Here is a 26804-nt window from a genome sequence, read left to right on the forward strand (position 1 = left end):
TTTGTACCTAAGATGACTTGTGCCACTAACAAGAAGTGGGACAGTTGAGAACTGAGTAAAAGGCATTTTAATTTTGCTTACCTGTCTTCAGTTTCTCTCAGTGCGACTACTGGTCTGCTTGGCACTTGTTAGTGGTGTAGTAGCACCACTTCTGTTCGCTATGACTGAACTCTCATGCTAATTTATTCCTAGTGATTTGGCTGACATGACTTTGAAGATGCTTTAAGGGATCATCCCACTTCAACACCCTAAAACTGTTGATGACCTTGAAAAACACTTTCACTACAGCATTCTCCGTGCTTACATTTCTAAATATTAGTCTCTTTCTAACTACCTGTATGTGTAGTTTTACGTACCATAAACCATTCTATCATCTTGTGGATAGAAAGCTTAAACACAGGTTTAATTTTCTAAGTACTTAAATGCTACTTAGTCTAAAGTAAGAGTCCTGTTTTACAGCTGTTTTCATTTCTAGGTTCTAGAATCTCAAGCTACATTCTTTAATAAGAATAGTCTATTTACATAAATTTCATACATCTTTCATCTGCTGTATCTACCCCTGACCTCAGTATAACACCACAATTTATTTCCAAGCTGAAAAAACTCTCCTTTTATCCAACCAGTTTCAAGTCTCTTCAGCCATATGTTAATAGGCAGAAAGCCAGCATATGAAATCCCATATCTGGATTGAGAGTGTGGAAAGTCTGTCGCTCGTGCTTTTGGCAAAGGCAGCAAAGAGAAAATCACGCTCCGTAACAAGTAGGAAGTAAAAAATATTTACAAGTGTGTTGCAGGCTTGCAGCTCATCCCAGTTTGTTTTTAAGTTAAACAATGTGTTTGTTTTCAGTACTAGTGGGGTAACGTCTCTTTTCCCCCACCCCCAAATGACTTGGTAGTGAAAACTAGAGAAGCCATAACTTGACTCTTGTTTTCCCTTAGATATGAGCTGTCAGAAATATATGGTATCACCACCAGCAATATACGATTACTGCGTAAGTTACAGGGTGGACTGTCATACTTCTCTCAGAATAGGGGGCAGGATTTGGCAAGCTTTAGGAATTTAGAAAAATCTGAGGCAATAGGACAAGGCTTGTTTTCTTTTTTTCAAAGGAACCTGGAGTGTCTAGCCACCGATTCATGATCTCAGCCTGTCATGGTTTAACCCCAGCTGGCAACTAAATACCACACAGCTGTTCGCTCAGTCCTCACCCCTGCCAACCCCTGGTGGGATGGGGAGGAGAATTGGGAAAAAGCTTAAAAACCCATGGGTTTAGATAAGAACAGTAGAAATAAAGTAAAATATAATAATAAAAGGAAATAGAGGAATAACACGCACACACACAAAAACCCCAAACAAGTAATGCACAGTACAATTGCTCACCACCTGCTGACCAATACCCAGCCCAACCCAAGCAGCGACCCGGCCCCTTCCCGCCAACTCCCCCCAGTTTATATACCGAGCACAACGTTCTTATGGTATGGAATACCTCTTTGGCTGGTTTGGGTCAGCTGTCCTAGCTGTGCTCCCTCCCAACTCCTTGTGCAGCTCCTGGCTGGCAGAGTATGGGAAACTGGCAAGTCTTTGATTTAGGGTAAGCATTACTTAGCAACAACTAAAACACTGGTGTGTTATCAGCATTATTCTCAGACTGAATCCAAAGCACAGCTCTGTACCAGCTATTAGGAAGAAAATCAACTCTATCACAGCCAAAATCAGGACACAGCCTCAGCTACAGCATACGTGATGGTAGACTTCAAACCACCAATTAAATCTTGCTTCCTCCTAGGTGTTCCAGAGTCTTCTCAGTCTCATGGAAACACCAATAGAGAATATTTTGTTAAAGTCAAAGCAGAAGTCTACAGAATCACAGAAGTCAGGCTTCTCTAAGCAGAAGCATGAAACTGGTAACAGCATAGACAAAACTAAAGAAATGCAGAGTTCATCATTAGAACTTTGTCTGTTTTCTGTTTCTGTCAAATGAGTGACTTTGTGTAGCGATTAATGTTTTTCTTCAGATGACTTATGTTTTACTTTTCTCTCAGTATTATTGCCAACATTTTAATTATAATTTTTCACAACTTAAGAATCCAATGGCCCACACGGTGTCACACATTCAAAAGCAACTGTGTATGTTCATGTTTCAGAGCAGTGTTGATCTGATTTACTCATAGCAGATCAGTAGTGAGCTCAAATACTATTCATGGCAACTAGTTATGCTCTTGTAACTAGAATATCTTCCCACTAGGGTAAATAACCTAAGGCCAGGCTCTGTGCTATGATAATAAGCCTCTCTTCTTAAACTGTACTTAAACTGAGCTTAAGGTTCCTATAGCTGTGTTTCAGTGAGCACTTTAAACCTAGTATAAGCTGGAATAGCAGTTCAATGAAGACCAGCCTCCCCTTGTCCGGCTCTCTTGTTCCTATGCTTGAGCTGTTTCCCATGTGCCCATACAAGCGTGTATGTGACTGTGTGGTAAGCCAAAGGGGGCAACTGATCAATCCATCTGAAAATTAATCTAGTATGAGAAAGAAAATAGATTTTTCTAGATCACTTCCCTAGTCTAGTTCACTGTGAAGCTATGCAAAAGCCTTGTTGACCAAAGAAAAGGATGGAAAGTGGCACAACCACAGAGCTCTTTTAACATCTGGTGGCTGTCATAGGGGCTTAGAAGTGTAGATGACAGAAACTATTTCCAGATTTTTGTATCTGGTTCTTTAGAAAGAACCAAATTTGTTCCATTTTATCTCCCCTCTTAAACTCAGCCAGCCAAGTGTTTAAGAGAAGGTTGTGGAAGCTAACACTTCTGTTCCCAGACCTTTTGAAGACATTTGCTTAGCCCTATGCCAGCTGGCTGATGTAATGGCTGAAAGGGTAAGGCCAGTTCCCTGAGCTCCGTGTTAACTATTTGGCTCTTTTAGAAATCAGGCAGAAGGATGTCACTTTGAACACACAAAATCAGAAGCACACAGTACTACTTGGCACTCAGAAAAGGTAACAGCTTATTTGCTATATTCATAGCCATGCTGAGACAAAGAGAATTGGAATTCGTGTCTCTCAAAAGCCCTGGACTGCAGCTAGATACAATTCCCACCTTCCATAGTGTCTCTGAATTTCTCACCATGTCTAAGAGAAGAGTAGAATTGACAGAAAACTGATATGAGTCTGTCTATCAGAAGAGATAGAAAAATAAGCTCCTATCTATCTATCTATCTATGACAGAGATATGGCTCCTGGCTCTTTGTCTGTCAAATACTTTATGAAAGCAATTATGTCACAAGCACAACTCTGGCTTTGCTGAATGAATCTGTCAAGAGAGAACAGACTGCCTGGAGTGTTTTGCACACAGTTCTTGGCACTAAAAGAGCAGAATACTTGGCAGTGGGGAAGGGGAGGAAAAGAGGGGAGGAATTACATTTTTTAAGGCAGTTTACTGAAGTGGAGACATGATACTTGAAATCCAGATTCCTGCATTTTGTGGCTTGCCATTTGAATCTCCTGTTCCATTAAGCATTGACCTAGTCATCTCATTCTTAAAGGGAAGGCCAGGTTTTGGTATCAATCTGCAACTAGAAGTTATTCTAAAACTTTGTGCTGTTTATTTTAACTGGATTGCAGAAAGGAGAAGAAGTCAGAAACTTGAAACATTACTGGTACACATCTTGGCCAGACCAGAAGACACCAGATCAAGCCCCTCCTTTGTTACAGCTAGTACTGGAAGTGGAAGAGGCCATGCAGAGCGCAGAAGAGAATAATGCACCAGTGATTGTTCACTGCAGGTAAATAAATATTGTGTCTGACTTCTAAGGGCTTCTTCACATACAGTGGCATAGTGCAGATACTGTCATATTGGCCATCAGTCAGACATGGGAGATCTTGCCCAACTGCTTCTGTGAAATGCTTAGAACTTCTAAAGTTTAATGACAGTAATTTTCTATTAGCAAGTGTTGCATTCAGATACAGCCTGAGCTGAACACATAAGCTGGTGGTGGCTCAGTTACCTGTAAGAACAGTCTTGTTTCATTTGCTTTACTAGTAATATATGCCTTTAATGATCCTAAAAGGGCCAGGTTACCAAAGATTAACGTGCTGTGAGTGAAATTGAGTTGGAAGACACATGCAAGCAGAAAAATGAGACTTTCAGCCTCAAAACCCCATTTTGTAGATTCCTTCTTTGATTTTAAAAAACCTTTATTAGGCTGAAGACAATAATTTAAGTTTAATACGTAAAACAAATGAAATAGCAGCAAAGCCAATTGCAGCAAGTACCAATCAACCAAGAGGAAATGTATGCAGTTGATAGTAAAACTAAAGTATCCGTGAAAAGGCCCTGGCAAAGATGAAAACTTTTTAGATAAAAGAAGCAAATCTTTGTAGTCACTTGAAGCCTGATGATAAAATTGTAATTACCAATCATAGAGCAGGAAAAAAAGCATGTAGGTAGATACTTCTGTCTTCAGAAAGAAGTATGTGCTTACCACTTGTAGACACGATTGTACATTCTTTTGCACTGCTAACTAGGGATCATGTTAAACGACTGCTAACCATTATTAAATCAGCTATACTGGATGATTTTCACCCAAGAGTGTTCAAAAAATTTGTCCACACACTCTGAAACATTAAAGTTTAGTATAGCTGAATTCTAGTTCTTAAAAAATTGGAGAAGTTCCAGAGGTCTAAAAGCAAGTCCTGTTTTGCAAGTGTTTGGAAAAGTTAAATGTGATTACTTGAAAACTACGAGTCAGTTCTCAAAATAATTCTTCCAGGTAAGTAGCGGAAAGCCTGATGAGCAATGCAGTAATCTTGCCAGGGTAATTTTCCATAATTTCAATAACATACATTTTGCCAAATTTATCTTTGTGATTTTTTGTAAGGAATTTTACTTAGTTTTGCATAACATTTTCTAGGAAATGGCAGATGGTTGCTATCCAAAAGCCATAGTAAATGGGGTATTGTCATGCACTGGAAATGTTTTTAAAGAGAGTCTTGGCATGAATGGTTGGTAGCCCGGTGTCATCAAAGATCCACCTATAAGCTAATATGGAGTAATCGCTAGTAAAATGTTCGTATGATGCCACATGTCCAGTTTTTCTGCCTGTTTTTTAAAACAGATTTTGACAAATTGGGGAGAGTTCAGAGAAAAATAAGAAATGGTTTGTAAGAAGGTCCCCTTTGTCCTTGGAAATCTGTGACTCTCTAAGAGCTCCTTGAAGTATTATGGTATTTGCTGCAGGTAAAGATTCTGGTCACCATGTCACTCTTGCTTTGCATACTTGTTTTGTCCTCTTGTATAGTGTCATCCCCATGACACAGTAATAATTTGGGGGGAAATGGGGCATTTTTATTTGAAGTAATTACTAAGAGACATGGTGATAGGATTATAAAGTATTATATGTGATAAGTGTGGACCAAAGCCCTTTCAGATTATTCCAGTTGCAATCACTTTTATCTGAAAAAGGAATTTAATGCACTGCCTCTATTTGAGAGTGGTATATGCAGCAAGCCATTAGCCAAGTCCCGTGTTACACCGAGTAGCTGCTTTGACCTTTGTAGGATATCCTCGGTAGAACATAATCACTGTGGTTGAGGCCTTCAGTGATGTAATGTCATGCACCTTAAAGAAAAAAAGATACAAACCTCATCATGAAGCTATTCTTAAAAGCAGCTTCATGTTAGAGGCAGGCTAATAGTCCTGTTAAAGGTCCTGTGGGTAATGTGCCACTCTTGGGCAGTCTTGGAGGGATTATGATTTTATCTCAGCCACTGAGAGGCCTGCAGCTTGTCCTAGGACAAGTGCTTTGTCAGTGCTGTTTGCTTTATCTAAAAACAGGTGGTGTTCCCTCCCTTTGCAAAACACACTGAGGTCTATGGATAGGAAACAGTGTACAAGAGGTGTGTACTGTGACTTGGGTTATGGCATCAATTAGAAGACATTCCCCCCCCCCTTTTTTTTCCCTCCTTTTTAACTGCTGATGTACATCCACATGCAGCAAAGAGTCCCCTGAAATATTTGAAGTTATAATGAACAAATTAGAAGTAGTAAAGAAAAGAGTCAGGACATGAAGTATAGAGAGCTTTGGGGACAAAAATTTTATGTCAGGTAGGTTCCTCCGTCACAATTATTTGAAGACTGAGATGAGTTCTTAATAAGACCATCTCCCAAACTTGCATTGTATTGCCTTGATCATTCTGTACTAGAAGTTAAAATGATTCCAGTGTAGCTGTTTTCCCGAAAAGCATAAACTCAGAGTAAAAAATGTCTATACAGTCAAAGAAGCAGTATTAGGACTTTGCAAGTAGCAGCTAACTGCAAACTCCATTGTTCCTTGTAGACTTGTTGCCAGTGTTTTTGTATTACGACTTCGGCACAATTTAAATGGAAGCAAGATTTCTTGCAGTTGTGTCAAGTAATTATTCCTGAGTATGCTCACTTAATTATTTAACGCATAAGAAGATGTTTCAGCTTTTGCTGCTGTTTTTTTATTAAGTGATAAGAAGAATTCACAGCTTCAATAGCACTGTGCCTTTGAGAACAAAATCAATTTTGGTCATTAAGCAAGGGCTGAATCAGATATAAAGGTGTTCAGGAAAGACAGAAATTTCTTTAGTAGTGAATTTGTTGTATCCTGCACTAATTCAGATAATTACTAGATTGTAGATCTGATCGGCAAATGACTTCACATTTGCCATAGTGCTGTTAACTCTAATTATTTAAGCAAGGGTTGTTGCTTGGTTTTTGTTTGTTTGTTTTCTTTTTTTTTTTTTTTTTTTTTTTTTACTCTACATGTGAATGAAAATAGCTTTCAAAGAAGCTATTAGGATTAAGAGTCTCAAAGCAAAGGTTGTCTTCAAAGCAAGATTTGCCCTCAAACTAAGTCTAACTAAGAAATACTGTTTAACTGCTTATTTACAGTGGTTCAATGACATATTGGGTCAAATGATACCCATTAATATTCCATTTTTAGCACCGTATGTGCAGTGTTCACTCTTTTGCTGTGAGTGGCTCATGCTTAATTCTGTTCTCCCGTTGAAGTTAGTATCTTTTCCTAGTTACGGGTTTATATTTGAGAGTATCCTGGCAAAGGCTGGTGGGAGGAAAGGGATGATGGGGTTTGATTGCTGGTTTAATGGCGCTCATTTAACAAGAAAGTTCCAAAGCCATTCTAACATCTCCACTGCCTCTCTCTGCTTTTCCTTCCCTTAGTGCAGGCATCGGGAGGACTGGCTGCTTTATTGCAACTAGTGTCTGCTGTAAACAGCTGAAGAGCGAGGGCATAGTTGACATATTGCGAACAGCCTGCCAGTTACGGTTAGACAGGTAAGAAAGCCTGTTTCCTTTCCAGAAAAATAAAAAGAAAAATGGTAATCTTTCCCTTTACTGAAGGAGAAACAAATGGGAAGAGAGGAGGAACAAACATAGATGGAGGCCAAGAGAGAATGTTCCTCGAAGGATGTTCTCGTGTTCCAAGCAGTTCTGACTTGTAATCCTTCTCTATTTTATGAGCAGTAAGCCTTAATGAATAGCCGTAGAAGTGAGCTAGATTCACAGGTGGCATCAAAATCAGCACAGCTGCACAGCTCGGTGCAGCAAGGGATGATCTTTCACCAGCTGAGGAATTGGCCACATGTTCATACAGAAGCAAAGGCTCAAAGGTCTTCTGTACTTAAGTTCAGAGCCACAGATCAGCATTTTGTTCCCAGGGGGAGTAAAGAAAATGGCCTTGCGTATGTGGAGCTGTGAGCATTGTTGGCAGGGCATGGCTGCTTGGGACATTGTGAGGAGAGGAAGAGTATGCACAGCCTGGAGTGTTTGCATACATACGAAAGGAGCTGTGAAATTCTCCAGAAATTCAATGGTTTACAGTTAAGCATTTCTTAACACACCACCTTGAGTTTGATTATAAAGTAAACAGACTTGAATTTTGCACCAGAGATGTTATTTTTCCTCTCCCACTGATTTCAAGTGCCATCAAAACATGTCTCAGTGCTCTCTCTAATGATAATGATAAATGTAGTTGGGGGAAGAGATGTCACGAAAAACATACCAGAAATTTTTCTGAGGGGAAAAAAATAAAAAGAACCTCAACCCCACGCTGAACTTTATTTCAGAGGAGAAATTATGCTCAGTGGGAGGCAGAAAATTAAATGCTTGCCGCCCTGCTGAGGCTCTGATAGACAAGGACCTGCAGGGGCTTGGAGGTTTGGCTCTTTCAGTGGATTTCAGGCCAGACAAGGAAAGGCTTCTTGAGAAGAATACCAGAATATGAATATTGAGTGCTGATTATCTATGGCCCAGTGAAATATTTGTCTGGATCTGGAATATCTGTGTATCTGTGACTAATGTTGCAGAGAAAAAATAGCCATACAAGTAAGGGTTGAAGACACCTGCCTACAAATGTGCGTGATACAGACTGCCAATTAAAAATACTAGCTTTGCAGGGTGAGGGGAACTGGCAGTCATTTACAGAGGCTGAAGAAGGGAGATCACACTTCAAAGAATGCTGTGGAAGGAAAGAAGTACTACAGGGACCTCTGTAGCACTTCTTAGGAGTGGGATGGGATAGGAAAAAGCCATTTGAATGTCATGGGGAAAAATACTCCAGCTGGAAAGCAGTCAAATCACCATCCTTGCTACAGAAGAGCATGGTTTCTTCAACATCTGGAAAATGGGCCTTGTAATTTCTTGGCAGTCATGTTGCCATCCACCTTCATTTCACTAACCACCCCCCAAAAGCTCTGAGTGAGTTCAGAAGCAACAAGAAAGGACAAGGCAGTATTCGAGCAGCTATAGGGAGGAAGACCCTCTCTGTCTCGTCCTCTTGTCTTGTGGTTACTAGCTTGAGAAAATACGGTGGGTGGGAAGGAGTCACTAGAGACTTAGGCAAAGAGGACTGGGTGTAGACCAGAGCAGATATATAAAGGAATGTACCTCACTGCTTCACAGCAGTACTGGGGTTGACATTAGCCCTGAGAATCACCTTTGAGATTGCTGTGGGGGTGAAGATCCCTTGGAAGAATTCGATGCACTGGGCTTTGCACCAGTGGCCAGCAGTTGGTCCTAAAATAATCCAGTATTGACTAAGGAGAGGAAGAGATCATTCCTGCATCCTTCCCACAGTGCTGAGAGACATATGCTGTCATTTCCCACAACGCAACTCAGGTGTGAAAGGTTTCTGTAGCAAGTAGGGGTGAAAATATAATTTCTCGGTTCTGTGCCAAAGCCTGGACAGCAAGCACGTGCCACGATGTTCATGTGTGTGGGAAGGGGAGGAAGCCACCACGTAGCAGGAAACCAGATAAAAAGGAAAATAATTTCCTGTGGTCTGAAACTCAGTGGCCACCCTAGTGCTTCTGTTGCTACAACTTCAGGGTGCAACCCCACTGTTAATGGAATTGCATGGAAAGTAATTGCCAGATATGACTAACGTTCCTTGTGTGTCATGGACTCATGTAAATGTATTTCAATGCTGTGTGCAGCACAGAATGGCTCAGAAACAGCTTGACTGTGAGCTTGTAGTAAGTAGAGGAGATGGGAAGGAGATGCTCAGCTAAGAAATAGTTTCTTTTGAAACACAATGTATGTTTCCTACCTTTGCTTGTTGATGAGAGGTTGGAGCATGGATTCCTGCCCTTCCCTGCTCATTGTCAAGCGTTACTTCAAGCAGCCACTTAACAAAATAACTTCAAAAGGCTGAAGGAGGAGGTCAACTTGCCCACTCATCTACACCTTACTGGTATGGTTATTGTGTGACCCACAATTGTGAAGCTAAGCCCTACAGAAAAAGATAGTCCCCAGGGAGGCTGCTAGCAGTCTGCTATCCATTTGGCCCAAAGGAAGCAACTTTTCATTCATTTCCTCTGGTGAAGGTTTCTGATGGAATGCACCACATGGTTTCCCTCAGACTGACACAGTCTGGTTGGCTTTGGTTACCCATGGGTTCCCATGTTCCTCAATCCTACTTGTTTCAGCCTCCTTTGGCATTGTGTTCTTGGCATATGTGCACCAGCACCAATGCTGGCACAATTCTACATACATCTTCTGTGAATTTGAGTCATGGGGTTTAATTATAATGGGTTATCAAGAGATCTTATCACTGTTGCTGAGGTACTCTTTGCAGAATTTTAAATGTTAGTAAAAATCTGCTTAAAATGGACAACTTTATCCTAGTTCTTTTTGTTCATTTCTATTTCCAGTTGTAGTACTCGTGTTGATTAACATGCTACTTGCAAATATACAGAGGCTAATATATGGAAAAGCAGACTGTTCTGCTCCTGCTTGCATTTCCTTTCATGTTTGCAGTTTTAAAGAGAACAGCAAAAGCTGAATTAAAAGCTGAACCAAAAGCTGAACCAAAGCAGCTTTCTGTGCTGGAATCTTTTACCGATCAAGATGTGCATAGCAGTCAATTCAGTTACAAATCTGAGTGTCTTTCATGAAAGTTCCATTGTCTGTTCCAAAACCTGCTGGCCGGCCCCTAGTTCCCTGGTGAACTTGCCAAATGAACAGTGTAGGATGGCATGGAGAAAAGAACCCTCATTCCAGAATGCAGAAGTTGTATGCTACATCAGTTGTCTGAGCTGGCCTGGCCTGGCCTGGCCTTCTATGATCCTGAATTTAATCCTAATACAGCCGTGAAGTCTTGGATAAGCTACTTGCCCTCTTTATTCCCCCTGCTCCCATCTATCTATCTAGAGCATTGAGGTGGGATTGCTTTTCATGGTGTTTAAGATGGTGCTTGGACTGTAGGTGCTCCAGTGATATGAATGTAAATGGCAATGGTGTTGCCTTACTGGATGAGGGCCTCTGCAAAGAAAAGTGAAGGTAAAGCTCCATTCCTATTCTGACTACCTTCTGTTCCTTGGTTAGCAGAGACTTTCAAAATGGAGCTGGAAGTCAGACTGTAAGCTGGTTGTAATCAATGAATGGGCACTTCTCACTTATTTCAGGAAGCTTTGGAAGAGACCTTTTGTGTGTAACACAAGCTTCATTTTAGCTGTGCCATTTCCTCATATGTTTGCATGTAATAAGGCTACTGTTTCCCTCCCCTTTTTTTCTTTCCTTTTCAGGGGAGGAATGATCCAGACTTGTGAACAGTATCAATTTGTCCATCATGTCATGAGCTTGTACGGAAAACAGCTTTCTAGAGCTGCAGAAGAATAAATGTTCATGATATTCCTAAAGGCTAAAACCAAGAGAACTTTTGACTGCATTCAGATATATTTCAGATCTGATAAGAGACATGTGGTAACCTGGCTGTCTTAGCTGGAAAAATATATTATTTTACTTTGATATTGCTTTTATGCTCTTGTTTGCATTGACATTTAAGAGCTGAGGTACACCTTGTCTTAAACATATGTGACAGGACATGATCTTCACCAAAAAAGGCTTATTTATACTGTAAATAAGAATAGTAGCTTCATTTGTTACAAAAGCAAGAAAAAAAATCAGAAAAAAAAATCCACTGTCTTCAGTTTGCTATTTTTAAAAGATCATTGCTAATATATTCAAATACAGTGTGAAACTTTTTGAATTGTCATGCTGAAATGTGGTGTATATTGACTAAGCTTGAAAGTAACCTTTTGCCTATTTCTGATTGTTTTTACATATAAAATTACCGAATACTGTGTATATCGTAAACCTTCTGAGCCTCTGCGTTGAAAGATTCAAGTAGATTCACATTGAAATGATGTTTCACACATCATCTTTGCTTGTTTATTTTTTCTAAAGCAGTCCGCCACCAGTGTTATCAGAACTAAAGGGGAGAGGGGCGAATTTTCAATGATATTAGTCTAATTCTTACCTCTAGTTCTTACCAGCAATGTGCCCCAGTATCATGACAGCGGGGCGAATCTGAGGAGAATAGTAGAAGTTAATCTGAACAGAAATTCTTCATGCTTTACCGGTATTTTCTTTGTCAATATTTTGGCATCTCATTCTGCCACCAGATTTGATTTTTGCAAATAGTTGCTCTTTTTACGTAGTCAGATGACAATCCGAATACAATTTCCCCTGAAATTTGAGGTTTAAAATTGGATGAGGAATTTTCAGAGTTAAAAATTAAAATAGTTTCAAAACTTTGAGGGTGATCAGGTGCCCAGTGCGCATTAAAATTAATGCAAATCCCATAGGGAGCTTTAAAAAAAATAATTGTGAATGTGTGGGCTGCTTTCTGATAAATTTGCCCATAAATGAAATTCAGACAATCATTAGCCCATTCTAATCACTAGTCTAGGCAGCAATGTTTCCTTTTCAATAATACAGACTGCTGCCCATGCTTTTCTTTTCAGACCTCAATCAGGCTGCGAAGACTTCAGTTTGTGTTTTTTACTTAGAGGTAAGCACATGTTTAAGTGCTTTATTGAACACAGAAAAATGGAGGTACATGGACGCTTAAGATGAAAGATGAGTGGTTTGTGAATAGAAGCTATAATGATCTACTAAAAATATTTTTGCTTCTCTTTATTTGTAACAATAACCAAAACCCACTGCTTTTATTAGTGCAGGAGATTCTGAGAACTTACTGCACTTCCTAATCAGGAGAAGGTAAAGCAGCTCTCAGAACAATAAGGGCTGATCCTGCTCCCACTGAGATTTTGCCATTGACGTCAATAGGTGCAGGGTAGGGCCTGAAATGTTATGCCTACAACTTCATCACTGTGGGGAAAGTTTCCCAGAATCTCAGTACACGTTTGTGTTTATTCTGTATCCATGAACCTGTAAAAAATCCTGTCAGCAGGGTTTGCATGAATGTGTGGCAAAATGTGTTATCTTTAAACCACTTGATTTTATTGCTGTATTTAAAATATTTCCTTCAGTGACAAGCTAGCAGGAAGAACTGGCATTCTTTTTAAAAATACTGGTGGTACTCATTAAATAGAGCAATAAACTTAAGCTTTTGAGCATAACATGACTGTTAGTTTTATGTAAACCTTGCTAGCTGTATTCTCCCCACTGCTACTGATTCTTTCAAAGGGGTAACACTATTCCGTCTAAGTACTCCTTAGAAATAAAAGAGGCACCACTGATCTTCTGAATAACATTGTAAGTGGAACTCCCTACAAGCATTTTCAGCTGTTCAGTGCCCTTTAGTGTCATAACTCAGTGAATAAAATTACTTGTTCTGTCATCAGCTTCCTGCGCATCTGCTAAATCATATTTGTTAATGATTGATAGGAGTGTGCATATAGGAGCGAAGTTCTATGTATAAGTTGCCTCCTGTATAAGGAGACTGTCTAGCAGTGAATTGCTTTATGGCAAACAAAGCATGAAGGGCTCTAAGATAAACTTTTAGAGGTCCTTGCGCAGATGTTCAGCAGGTATTACTTGGCAATACTTCACTGATTTTAGTAGAAGTGAATGATTTATACTGATGAAGGAAATTTAGCCTGCTCTCCACTCCCGCTTTACATATGTGGAATGTCCTGAGCAAGTGGCCATTGATAGAATCAGGCTGCTTGGCATTCATTCACTAGTACAAAGCAAATGTCAGCCTAGTTGCACAGTCTGGTTATGAGGGCTGTGCTGCAGCCATCTCACACCAGGCAAGAGCATGCCACTTGGTCGGGGTCAAAATATTGAAGTGCCTTGTTATTTTGTCTAACAGATTTGGAACTAATCCTCCTATTTACTCTTCAGCCTTACTGTAAATAATGTATTCTTCTCTCTCTGTTTTTCTTTTTTTTTTTTTTTTTTTAATAGAATTTAGGGTCTGAAGGACCTTATATCAGCTGTTCTCATCTGTTCTGACAGCAGAGGTAGTTTTAAGAAGTGCTTAGGATTAGCAGAAAGAAGCTGTGGCCACGTAGAAGCACTTGAGATGAGTGAGGCTGCTGCTTCTGTAATCAGTAGGTTTGAAACTGAGCTGGCAATAGGAATTAAGTGAAGCTATGTGTCTTATTAGACTTCTCTTTTTACTGGGCACTCTTTCTCTGTTAAAAGAAAATTCCTAGCACTTAATTCATTCACTATCTTCCACTCACTGCCTAGGCCTCTTTGTTCCGGAGACTATAGCGTTAATGCCTACAAAGTTGTTTCCCAAAGGACTGAATTCCTCTCTCCAGGTGGGTTAGTATATAACAAAACTTGAGATTATTTTATTTAGAATCAACTGTGATGTCTTCTGTTTCATAAGCTTTTTCATACTTTGTGAACTAGGCAAAGCCTAGCTCAGTGCCTCACTTGTTTGCTGGTCATTTGGTCATTGGCCATCACACTTAAGCAGTGTTACCCTGTTTATGCTTCTGTCATGGTAACAGACTAATGATACACTCTGTTCTTTTGTAGGTACTCCGAGATCAGCAGATAGAGAGTTATGTAAGAACAAAAACTAAGATTGCACTTGAGAGTAAGAGCTGTCCCCAGGTAAAGCTGAAGGATCCTTCATGTCTGACTGAAGGATCAAGATAAAGATGACTTAGTCAAATTATTCTGAAACATCAACTACCTAGCAGTCATGTATAATAGAGTGTCATATTTACTTGCAAGACTTTCAGAAGTAGCTAATAATTCTGCACATTTCCACTACCATTAGTCGACTTTGGAAAATCTTAACCTGTGAACAAGGGCTTGCAAAAGGGCTTGAGGCTGAACATATCACTAAACAGGACCTACTGTCTTTACAGTGGAGGAACCATGCAGCTTGCACACATGTGGTCTTAGAAAGTGTATACCTCTTGGTTGGTGAGTTTAACAGGTTTTAGAGGTAGACCTGCACTATTATTTTTTATGTGTTCTTTCCCTGGAAACCATTTTAAATGAAGAGAAATGGTAAATTTACAGTTTGTTAGCCATCACTGTGTTTGTCTCTATTCTTGACATGAAACATGCATTATACATTTGCTAGAGAGAAAAAACATAATGCTTTGAGATACACTGGGGATAACTTTGTTTCTTCTGCCAAGTCTGTAGATGTGTATTTGCTGATGTCTATGAGAGTGACTATCAACTCAGGATAATGTAGGGCAGCTCAGGAGTCCTGTAAGGAAATAGCTCCATTCAAAAGCACAGAAGAAATATGTGAATGAAAGCAGCTTTGTGAGTAAGGGACAGGCAGAGAGAACTGTGTGCTCTAGACAACACAACCATTGATTTCTAACATCTCCAAGTGAATTTCAGATATTAACAAAGAGGTGAATTCCTTCTGCTTCAGGCAAGGAAAGAGAAGAGTCCACTCTCCTCTGAGTACTGATACAGACCACACTCCAGCACCTGAATACAACCAATGCCACATCCTCATGGCATGGTGTGAAAGTCACAGAAGGGGATACAATTAACTTTGGTTCAGAAGATCTGCCTAAGCTTGTGCACCATATAATTCTCAGCAGGGCAGCAGTGCCAGGTTTATTCAGTTGATAGTAAAGATCGATGCAGAAAAAGGCTAAATTATTTACTCAAAAGCTGTGTGGGCAACAGAGCTAGCCTTATGGCTCATATCAGAGAAGATAAAGCTTAAACAGTCTGGCAAAAGACTCAGGTATTGCAGTTCCTGGCCCTTTCACTCTATGGGATCATGCTACTCAGCTTGTGTTCCCTATTGCTTCTTCATCACTTAATCTGCATATTGCTTCTTAGGCTTAAAATTAAGTTAAATAAATCACTTTATTGCACTAGTTTTAGTCCAAAATGTTGATAGCCAGTGTTTTCTGGGGATCATATCTTCCCTTGAAGAGAGCCTGTCTTGCTAGATGCTATTCAGACGGCTCAGCCTCTTCTGCCTACTTTTTAACCTCAATACATCTCAGAAGTTTTGGGACAGAGAAGTCTGCAGTGCTGTGCATCTTACTAAAGGCATTTATCCTTTGGGAAACAGTAGTGTTTGCCTGAGTCAAAATTTTCTTATTATGTCTGACCTTAACTCCCCTAGTCCCAGTAGCAGCCACAAGGTGTCTGCTTTCCTCTAAAAAGGCAAAGGAAGCACTTCTCTCCAGAGAGCAGAGGGAAAAAATCCTGCATAGGTCCTTTTGCTCTTTCTTCTTTGCATGCTTAGCTTGTTTGTCTCTGTAGTGGACACAAGGAAGACTGTCAGGAATTAAGTCAGAACTAATAAGTCACAACACAACAATAGAAACCTCCTCATGTAAATTACCTTTGACTCCTGTGTCAGAAGAAGGAAAACCAGATGTGATTAGTTTCACTACATCCACTGTTGTCTTCTTGGTCTTCAGGCTGTTGTGAGGAATATGGAGAGCAAACACTCAATCACCACAAAGGTCAGGGTAATGAAAAGGTCATCCAGAGTCACTCCTCCCCTTTTTGAGGTCTATGTCTGGCAGTATGGCCAAACTTAATAATCCAAAATGAAAGATCATCTCATTCATATGCATTGGTTTTCCCCCACAGCAGGGTATGTGCGTAAGCACATGCCCACTCAACCTGCCACAGTAGCTGGAGTAAGAACAGAAGCATGAGGGAAGATTCACAAGCACTGTGAAATGAACATAGAAAAGGGCTGCCTGGGTTTTGAGTCAGTTTGGATAGTGGGAGGAATTGGATTGGTTTGGCAGTGTTTTGTTTTTATTGGGAAAAATGTGACTTCCAGCCCAGATACCAGGTTTCTCTGTATCTAAGCTGGGCTTTTGTTCCTGAATTAGAATACTGAAGAGGTAAGTGAAGTTTTGTTCCTTTGTAGATTCATTAGACAAGAAATAAGAAATACCTTATCCGCTTTACAGCATTACCAATCCCATTTCCACACACTTGTGATTTGATAAGTGCCTCTGTGTTAGTAAGAACACTAACTTCTAGAGAAGGGAGCACAGAGCCTCTGTCTTGCTGGAATCCTTTTGCCTGTGAACTACAGCATGTATTTATTTTGGCTGTCTGTATATGGGGGTTTTTTCTCACTGGAAAAGTTGATGATGTTTCAACCCTTGCACTTTTTTTTTTTTTTCATCGTTGTTGGTTTTGTTTTTATTTTTTTACCTTTCCATTTCTTTCCTAGACTAGAAGAAGTCATTTTATAATCATCAGGAAAGATGGCATATTCCTAGAGGGATAAGAGGGGGGTGTTGCCATTGCTTTTCCCCAAGTTTACCCCTAGCATTATTCCTGTTAGTCTGTGGCCAGATTTTTGTGTTCTTTGGTTTTCTAAGATCCTGTGTTTTGCAAAGCATAACCCATGTGCTTAATGCACTAGACTCCCTCTTCACTTCACTCTAATTTAATAAAAGTACAGAATAGATAATAGCAGTCTGTTCCAAACAGAAATCACATGGTCAGTTCAGAGAAGCAGTTCATTGCCACTGGTTTAGCCTTTTTTGCAAGCAATATACGTAGTTTGTGTCCTTCAGAGTGGATAGACCAGTATACACATAATGCAGCCTCCTGTACCTGCACTATTTCGGCACTGCTGCTGTTTACACTTGTAAGAGAGCTAAATACACAGAGTGGGACCTGTAATTCATTCTCTTGAGAAGTACCTTACTTGTTGGGAATGAGGCCCTTCTCCATATGACAAAGGGTGACAGAATCTCAGACTTATCAAGGAGTAAACCAGAATTGATTAAAGAATGACCTCTGTAATCTAAAGTTGTGAACTAATACCCTGAAGAGCTTAGTCCCTGACTGAGTAACTGAATGAACTGGCTGGATTTGGAAATGGTGGCAACTGCTGCCAGTATAACTTAAAAATAAAAAAAGCCTGGCCGTTTCACTGAGGTGTGAAAGGAGCACGGGGGACTGACTTAAACACCAAAGCGGGATTTGCTGAATGTTTAACTGTGTGAAACCTGGACCCACATATTTTTCTTCTAACATGACTGGTAAATTGTTTAATAGTCTGCCTTTGATCAAAGTTTTGAAATGGTGTCACAATCAATTGTAACAAAATCTGGGCTTGGGGAAGTAATGTTTTTTTGGTTTTTTTGTTTTTTTTAAAAAAAGGTATCCTTTCAGCCTACGGAAGGTTTATTCCTTTTAGGCTCATACTTGAAGTTTTATCATCCTGTAATTCCAAGAATGAGAAACTGCAGAAGCCAGTGCGAACAATGAAACAACATAGCCCAGAAGAGGCCAGTACGTATCTAAATTTTGAACTACTTGAAGCCATGTTTGTCCAGTGTAAAGGAAGCCAGGTATCTTCCTAGGAATGCAACAATCTACAGGACTTCGTGTGAGCTGAGAACACATAAGGGTCACTAATGGCCTTGAAAGCTTCTGTCTTTTTGTAGGAATGATCAGGACCTTAGCAGCTGGGAAAAAAAAGGTAAAATATACATAAGCCTATATTCTTAAGAATGTCGTAATACTTCATATTCTATGGCTGTGGGCGGACAGGGTAGAAATTGGCTGTGTGAGATGAATAGCTTTCATCTCATCTGCTTTGCTTTTCCATGCCTTCCTTTCCAAGAAAGGAACCTTGTGAAGTACCGCTCTCAAGTATAACTCCTTGAGGCACTTAAAACCAAGAGTAAAAGAGCTGCGAAAAGAATGGTGTAGGGAGGATTCAGTTAGCTACGAAAGAATTAGCCAAACTTGTCAAACTCTGTCTTCTGTAACTGAAACTAAAATTACAATTCACTTGCACCAAGTCTCTGTTGTGTGTACTTCAGTGGTACTGACAAGCCTTTTCTTTCTTGAGATCTGGTTTGCCCTGTAAATGTGCACAGATTCTGTTAATAGCACCCATAGGAAATACAGTGCAATAGCCCCATCCTATATATATGTGTTATGAGTGAAGTTAATCTTTCTTCAGGGTGCCTGTTGTATCTGTGTTACTAAGCACAGAGCTTTGCATTATCATTTTGTTTTCTTTCTTGCCCACAGTCAAGGTATGGGCGCGTTGAGTCACGGTGATGGGAAGTAAGAGAGTGTCGCATCCTTCAAGCACAACCTTTTGGACTCTTGAAGTTGGTTCCAGTCTCATCAAGAAACAGGAACTCTTGTAATTTGACAAGGCTTCCAAAAGCTCATCACTTACTCTTAAGGGCAATTTTTCAAACAGAGTGCTTGCTTTCCTGACTGAAGGATAACGAAAGATAATAGCCAGCCATTTAGAAAAAATCTGTTTCTTACCAGCCATTTCTGCTCCTTAGCTGGCACAAACTACTGGATCTTAACCTGTAATATTTTCATGTTCAGAAAATCTGTGGCCAAGGATGAAAATGTTGATTGGGCGAAAGAAATTAGAAGTAAAGGGAATTCCATTTTTAAGATGAAAGGAGAAACTGTTGAAATGGCGGGTCCTTATTGATTTAAATACAGCAGTTCTTGTTTCTGCAAAACTCGTGATCAAATGATTTGGCTGGGGCTGGAAGAGTTTGACCTTTAATGCATATGTAAATAAGCCTTTCAATCATGTATAATCTCTCCCATATGACAGATTTGTGACTGTCTATAATGACAGAAAGATCATATGAGTCTTTATTATATATCACAAAAAATCACAGATCATTCCTGTCATTGTGCAGAGTGCTGCTAATGAACAAACTTCATTCCCAAAGTACTATCTGTGATAGAGGTAAGGTTGTAAGAAGTACAGTAAGTAAAATAAACCAAGGTTAATCTAATCTCCTCCATAAGGCAGACAGGAAAGAAACCATGTATTTAAAGTAAATGTAGACGAAGTAGGTAACAGGCCTCTGTTCTATTTCACGCATTCATTCATTAGTTCCAAAGTTTCTTCTTGAATTTTAGGAGACAAAGCAATATTCTGAGCTGAGGTCCAATGTAAACCAAAGCCTGATGTAACATGGGAAAGAGAGAGTGGGTACCAATGGCATGTATTTTAAGAAGTATGTGCTAAGGTAACACACCTTTTTTTCTTGCCATTAGCGCTTTTTTTTTTATTCCCACAATAAAAACTGTAAAAAAGAAAAACTTAAAAACTTAATATATTATTCCTCAGCAGTAATAAAAATATCCCTGTTTGCAGTCAGTCTACTGCAATAATTCTACTTTAAAATAATTTTTTCAAATACTTTTTTATTTTCAATCTAAATGCTGCTTCTGAGATGAGACAGGTAACTACAAGTGTGTAGTGTCCACTGATGCCATCTACACTGTGTCTTGAGTAAAGGTAAGCTCTAGAGGTCTGGCTTGACTAGTGACTAATAAATGAGCTTGGAAGAATTTTGAAGTTAGACAAAATTGAGAGTCTTTGCAGGGCAGATTTGCTGCAAGTAGAGTGCAAGAAGAGCCTTTGTGTTCCTTGTATTTGATGAAAAAAAAAAAAAAGATATGAAGTGTATGGCTATGAAGTACATGGCACCACCAATGTGAATGGGAAAGACCTCACACCTACAGACCTCTTGTGGCTGACAAACTCTCTATTAGGCTGAGAGTGATTGGTAATCTTTGTTCTCAGATACATGAGGTTCTGTATACAACGTCAACATCTGAAACAAACATTCAAGGGTCAAAATTGGTGGGCCAAACTGTGACCTACTTTCTTTTCTTATATGTCTTTGCAAGATTCGTGATTCACTGGTCATTTTAGGCTCAAACAGAAACACAATATTGTGCAAGTCATGGACCAACCCACAATTATGAGAGTACCCATGTGAAAATACCTTTCATGAGATAGCAGTTTTCAGTTTGAAGCCTAGTTGTTACACGTAATAAGCCAAATTCTCCACTGACGTCAGTGTGGCAGGGGGGTGAGTCACTACTGACTTTGGACCAGTTTTAGTGGAGAAGATGGGAAAGATAAAATGCACCTTGGCACTGTTCTTTTAGTGGAAGTGAGCTTTGCACAAACAACGCTCCAGGACTTGGGAGTGAGCGGATAGGCCTGGGCATAATGACGACATTCCTTATTCATCTGCATATGCTTCCTACAACCAGCCAAGTGTGTGTAAGCTGTCTGAAAGAAACCAACCACATTATATACAGCAAACTTGCTTTAAATTGATGCCAGGTAAAACTGATGCTGCCCACCTGCCTTACCTTTCATTGCAGTAGGACCTTTTCTTAAAGATAAGCTTTGCCATAAGTACCATTTTTTAAGTATAAAACTTACCTTTTTAATAAAGCCTCTAGCAGGGCTTGGGCACAGGCTGTTTGGTAGTATGGTAGATCACCTTACGTAAGCCAAATAGTGATCCTGTGCCAGGCACTGCAGCACTCTTGATGGATAACGCAGGAAGATGGCAGCCCTCCTTCAGCTTGCCAAATGGTTCCAGGTATGCTTATAGAGATCATCTGCAGTTGCCTGAAACCATTTACTTTACAATGACCTACAGCAAAGGAGAAGAAACAGCAGAGCTAAGACAGAAGAACTGAACAGAAAAGCAGTGTGTCTGTTGGTAATTAGCTTTGTGGGATTATGTGCAACTTTTATTGAAAATAATGAACTGTGGCTTAATTTCCACTGAAGTTGAAGGAATAAATTGATCTTTCTGCTACCACTCAAGAAAGAAAGCAAAATTACTTCATTGATGTCTTTCTATTTAGTGTAGGAAATTTGAGATCAGGAACTAAAAATAGTAGAGTGAATGTTTATCTTTTTGGTATTTTAGCAGGTGGGCCCCTAACTCCTGACAGAACTGAAACCACTGAAAGTGACTGAAAGACAGACAGCACTGTTTGAAATCCCCCTGCCAAATAAAGTGCAAAACTTCACACAGAAGTTCAGTGGGAAAGAGTTGAAGTTTGATGATAAATATGAAATTACCACATCTGGTGATGGCTTGACCCACACTGTGAAAACTAGGAGTTTTCAGTCCAGTGACTTTGAAGAACCCAGTGTTGAGACTGGAGATCTAGTGCTGAACACTCTGCTCTTCATAAATAATGCAGATTAAGTATCTTTGGGCAGTTGGTGGATCAAACACAAGATAGCAGGATTTGAGCTGCAAAATCCGTAAAGCTAAAACACAAAACCCCAGAGACTGGGCTGAGAAAACTGGAAGCCACAGTCTCATAAAGCTAGTCTGTGGACTAGCAAGCAGAGGAGCATCAAGACCTTTTCACACTGGAAGTCCCAAGCCTGGAATCTCTCTGACACAGAAGCCCATGTTATATCTTGCAAAAGCAAATCTATTTGTTTTGATCTATAAAGTGCTTACTGGTATGTGTCATTTTTTTCTTGCCAACCCCTTGCCCTTTTCCAGGGTTTCTAATTCAGTTTTTCAGTGATATTAAGAATACCCAAACAAAAAAGAAGGGAGAAGCCTGGCTGGAGTGTGTGCTGACTCCTGAAGAGGATGAAGAATGGACAAGTGATTGAGAGGTCTCCAGAGTACACCATGAAGCATGAAGGGAAGAGAGGAGAGCTTATCGTTAATCTGCTGAGCTGAGTGACTCAGGAGATTAGCACAGGAGATCATAGGCTGTGCAAGACAAGTGACCCTGATGAGCAGTGCAGCAGTGCCAGTGTAACTGTGGAAGGTAAGTGTGAATGACTCGAGGAAGAGTAGGACACTGAAGAACAGTGTAGAGAGACTGCTCTTCAGTGAGCTCTGTAGGCAGAGGAGCAGTGCTGCTTTGCTATAACAGCTAGGAAACTGATGTGAAATAACACTACCCTGTAGTCTATTTATTGTTTAACGTGGAATAAGCCCTTAGTCTGTGCCCCCTCTTGGTAGCAGGAAGGTAATAATTAAGGACTTCCCTTTGCTGTATAAAGTGGTAAAAGCATAAAGCAGTAAATCTTCCATTTAAGTCCTTGCACGTCACCTAAACCAGCCTAGTAAAGTGCCATGTGTTTTATTTTGATCAGGGTTGTCCTAGTGAATTCTTATCCTATTCTTTAAAGTGACCAATGGGACATTTGATTGCAGTCTGCTGAGGACCAGTAGCACCACGTGAGGCTGGTAAATATTTAATATAACATTTGTTTGGGGAATTAATTTTTCAGTAGCATTATTTATGTTGTAAATTTAAGTCCATGATTTTTACAGAAAGACATAAGGCTATTAAGATCAGGAAGAAAAGTTGGAAAGCTTAGCTTCATTCTGTAGGCTGGAGGAGAATTTCAAAGTTAGGGCGTGGATTTCAGTGGCTGTTAGTATTTGAAGTTACTTCTGTTGGCTGCGGACCAGCTTTGGACTATACCAGAAAGTTTTTTTTATTATGTAAAAAGTGCAGCATTTTAAGAGCATTTTAAAATGAACTACGTGGAAGGAGGATAAAATGGTACTAGTGTATCATTCACAGGTTCAGGAACAACTGAATATTCATAAGTAGGTTCATAAGTATGAAGGAAGCTTCAGGGCCAAAAGAAGTTCAGCTGTGAGGTCAAGCAGATTTTCTCACATGGAAGATTAACATGCCCTCGTGCCCACTCCTGACAGATGTCTCTGTGAGGCTGGCTCTTCCTAATAGTGCTGCATTTTCTGTGACAGGTGATGCCCTGCAAACCCTGTCCTGGTGTACAGACTTGGGTGGAGGTCACTCTGTTACATTTTGGCCATGTATTCCTCATTTTCTTAAAACAGGCCAGAAGGGAGTGGCTTCCCAGTGGTATCCCTTAACCCTGGCTTTCCAGGTGTGAGGATTCTGTGGCCAGGGTTAAGTGTGGCTGGTGGTGGTGAGCAAGGAATCCCTGACTCCTGGAAGATGGGTACCAGGCCTGGTGTGTGAGTGCCCTCTGTGAGCCATGGCCAAGGTGGCCTGAAGGGACAGTGTGAGCAGGAACCTTCTCTGACTGCTCCTCTGGGACAGAAACCACTTCAGTGGCACAGGTAACCTGGAAAGCTGTGGCTGAGCTGCCTGTGACTCCTGTGCACACTGGAATTGCAGCCCAGTGCCTTAGTTTTATAGATTCATCTTTACCTATGCAGAGTTCAGGTTCAGATACCAATATTATATAGGCAGTAGAGGAAGTGTGCAGCTGGTTTGACAGCTCCTCTGGACCAGGTACGAGTCTGGAGCAGTGCCAAGAGGCTGTCCTCTGCTTCAGCTTTTGGGTTCCCATCGCTGCATTCCCTCCAGTGAACACACATAAAGAAGGGTAAAAACTACTTAGGAACAGCCTTTCTCCATCCCCTGTTCTTCCCAGGATGTCTAATTTATTGAACTGCTTTTTTGAAGGCCTGTCCATTTTGTTAGGAGGTCTCCCTGCCATTAAATACCTCCGTGATGTTTGAAATGCTCACCTGACAATCATTCTGCACAATGTTTCTGTTCACATGCTTCCACCAGGATTTCTTCTAGAGACATTTGCAACCATGAAGAGTTTGTGTATGATGTTCATGCTCTAACTGGAGGATCCTGCCGAGCTCTGTGTTGTCCCAAATGATGTGAAGGTGGAAGGAATGTGACTCAAGGATGGTAAATCGTCCTTGAGTCATATTCCTATCCTGATGATACCATGGGTATGCCATGCCCATAGTAACATCAGTAGGGTTGCAAAACCCTAGTGGGAACTTTCCTCCGAATAGCTACTGTGAGGCTTGGACTGGTGTTAATAAAGGGCTTCTGACTAAGGACAAACAGATGGACAGCTCAGACAAGAACATATCTAATCCTTCCCAGTCTACTGCAGCCTCAGTCTTACTATGTTTTCGCTTTGGATCTTGGCTTTTTCAAAATTTTCCTTCCCAGTCTCCTGTAAAGACACGTTCACATTTGCTGACCCATTTTTCTTAGCCGATAGACTCGAATTCTTTCCCACAAGGTTGACTTCTCACCACCCACTGTTCTCCCTCTTCCAAGTCTCTGCTTTTCAGAGTAATGAGTAACTGTGTCCTTTGCATGATAAAGCACACCCTTCGTTACATGCCATGTGGCTCATCTAGTCAGGTGCACAGATGACTTAACACTGAATTTGTTTTATCCATAGATCACACAGCATTTTACCAGAACAGGAGCTAGAAATCCTGACCACTTAGTCATTATAGTAGGAAATTGATCAGAGAATTCAGGGACAGGGTTGGAAAGAGTATTTGTTGCTTTCTGCCTCAGTCTTCTTGTCACATTATGGACATGAAAAGCATCTGGGTAGTGAAGCAGCGAACTGGATAGTGAGGCAGGGAGCCATTCACAAACTCATCATTGACAGAATGGGAGAGGAGTGTAAAGGGAGGTAGACATTCAGAGCCAAGGGGACAGTTGCCATTAGAGATAGCCACCCCATCTCCTTTACTGCTTTTTGCCAGGTGTACGCAAATACATGCAGAATCAGTGCTTCACCAGGTCTCCTTACCTGGGCCTGTACCATTTTACTTGCTCATCTATGTGCATGAGCAAAACCTCTTCTTTCTGCTTCTTTGTTCCACACAGGGAGAAAACTGAACAGTTGTACTGATTGATTTTAAGTGACTAAGCATAGGTTTCTGTGTTTATAAATCAGTGATCAAGAATTTTGGCCCGAGCCTTTACTTCAAATGTCTTGAGCAACAAGAAAAACACCTTTTCTGAAATTACATTTAGAAATATATAAATATGTGTATTACTCAGCTCTTGGCAGCCAGATGGCGCCAGATGGACTTTCAGACTCGTCTGCAGCGTGGAAATAAGCCTCTTTCTGTCTGCTCGATCAAGGCAGGGTGGATAGATACTGCTGGTGGATAGATACAGCGGGACAAACACAGCAGTAAGGATGCTGTGTCTGCAGCACTGAATATTTATTATACCTGTGTTGCAGTAAAAACCCATCCACAGCCTCAATACAGGGAGGGTTAATTTTCCTGCATTCAAAGATATTTTTCAATGCCTTTTATGACTTTCAGTAGAAGATTTTAATTTCTAAACATACAGGTTGTGTAACAAAAATAAAAGGAAAAATGCGAATTATGTTTAGGAAACTAGTTATATAGCAGAATGTTCTTATCATTTTCCTGTACTACTCTAATGAATGAGGGAGCATTTTCTTCAGCACCAGTACCTAACCTTGACTCTACTGTCTTTATGATGAGCATAGATATATATCCCAGTGTGGCCTTAGGGAATAACAGCACAAAGGACTGCTTCTCGTGCCTTGCAAAACTGAGAAACTGCGTGGAGTCAAAACTCCAGGCACTAGGGAAGTGAGGAGCTCTGGGGCTTGCTATTTCCCAGAGGTCCCTCTTGCTCTGCTGAGCTGAACAACTAAAGGAGGGCAGCCAGCTCCCTGTACAAGAAACAGAACTAAATTAATTGAGGCAAAACATACAAAGATTTTGAGTGTCCCCAAATAGTTTCACGAAATACAGAACTTGTACTCCTTCATGGTTTTACTGTAAATGAAGGGCCCAACTTTAGACACCCTTTTCTGGGAACTCTCAGACACAGGAAAGATGTTAGGCTATATTTGAAGCTTCAGCTTTCAAATGTCTTCTTTCCAGATTCTCCTGTTATTGAAGAATTTGTCCTCAAGCTTTTACTGCACACAGCCTTACTGTGAAGACTAGCATACAGCAAGCATCAAGGTGCCTTTCAAGGCAAAGCCAATACCCAAAGTCACATGGTTCAACAATGGTGTTGAGGTGACAGAGGAAGAGAAAGTGGTGATGGAGAAAGCCACTGACTGTGTTAAAATCAAAACCAGAAGACATTGCAGCCATTATTCTGAATTTGAAAAATCACTGTGGCTTGGCTTCTGACAACCCTTACCTCAGCTTCACTGGTAAGTCCTAAATTAATCATTTTATAACAGGACAATCACTGGTAGATATGTTTGGTTACACACACTGCAATTCAGACTTTCTATTTAGAAATCTTACAGTAGGGCAGAGACTGAGTTATCAAATCAAGTTATTCAAATCAGTTTAGTTTTGTTGTAATCTACACTGATTTACCATGTGAATCTACCATGATTCACCGTGAGAGGGTATGACCCTCTAAGTAATAGCACACCCCATGTCACTCTGGTCAGCTGCTCACACTGCAGACAAACCAAAACCCCCACAGGGAAAAGCAGAGTTCCTGCAACACATGGGAAAAAT

At 40.4% G+C, this 26804-nt stretch overlaps 1 protein-coding gene and 1 long non-coding RNA gene across 8 annotated transcripts in view; one reads left to right on the top strand and one right to left on the bottom strand.

The window, feature by feature from the left end:
- Positions 1-13129, top strand: part of PTPN5 (protein tyrosine phosphatase non-receptor type 5) — an 83213-nt gene extending 70084 nt beyond the window's left edge. For all 7 annotated transcript variants that reach the window (XM_030483419.1, XM_030483422.1, XM_030483423.1 and 4 more), the window contains 3 exons: positions 3618-3778; positions 7204-7317; positions 11067-13129. In XM_030483419.1, the coding sequence (XP_030339279.1) occupies positions 3618-3778; positions 7204-7317; positions 11067-11160 (369 nt within the window). In that variant the 3' untranslated portion in view covers positions 11161-13129. The remainder of the gene's footprint in view (positions 1-3617; positions 3779-7203; positions 7318-11066) is intronic.
- Positions 13130-15313: 2184 nt separating this feature from the next.
- LOC115606859 lies at positions 15314-22003 on the bottom strand. Its single transcript, XR_003991030.1, has 3 exons — positions 20957-22003; positions 16085-16164; positions 15314-15996 (listed from the first exon to the last, which is right to left on the bottom strand). It is a non-coding gene; the product is annotated as an uncharacterized LOC115606859 (long non-coding RNA).
- Positions 22004-26804: the final 4801 nt, after the last annotated feature.

This window comes from Strigops habroptila, chromosome 4, assembly GCF_004027225.2.
Source record: "Strigops habroptila isolate Jane chromosome 4, bStrHab1.2.pri, whole genome shotgun sequence".
Taxonomy (NCBI): Eukaryota; Metazoa; Chordata; class Aves; order Psittaciformes; family Psittacidae; genus Strigops; species Strigops habroptila.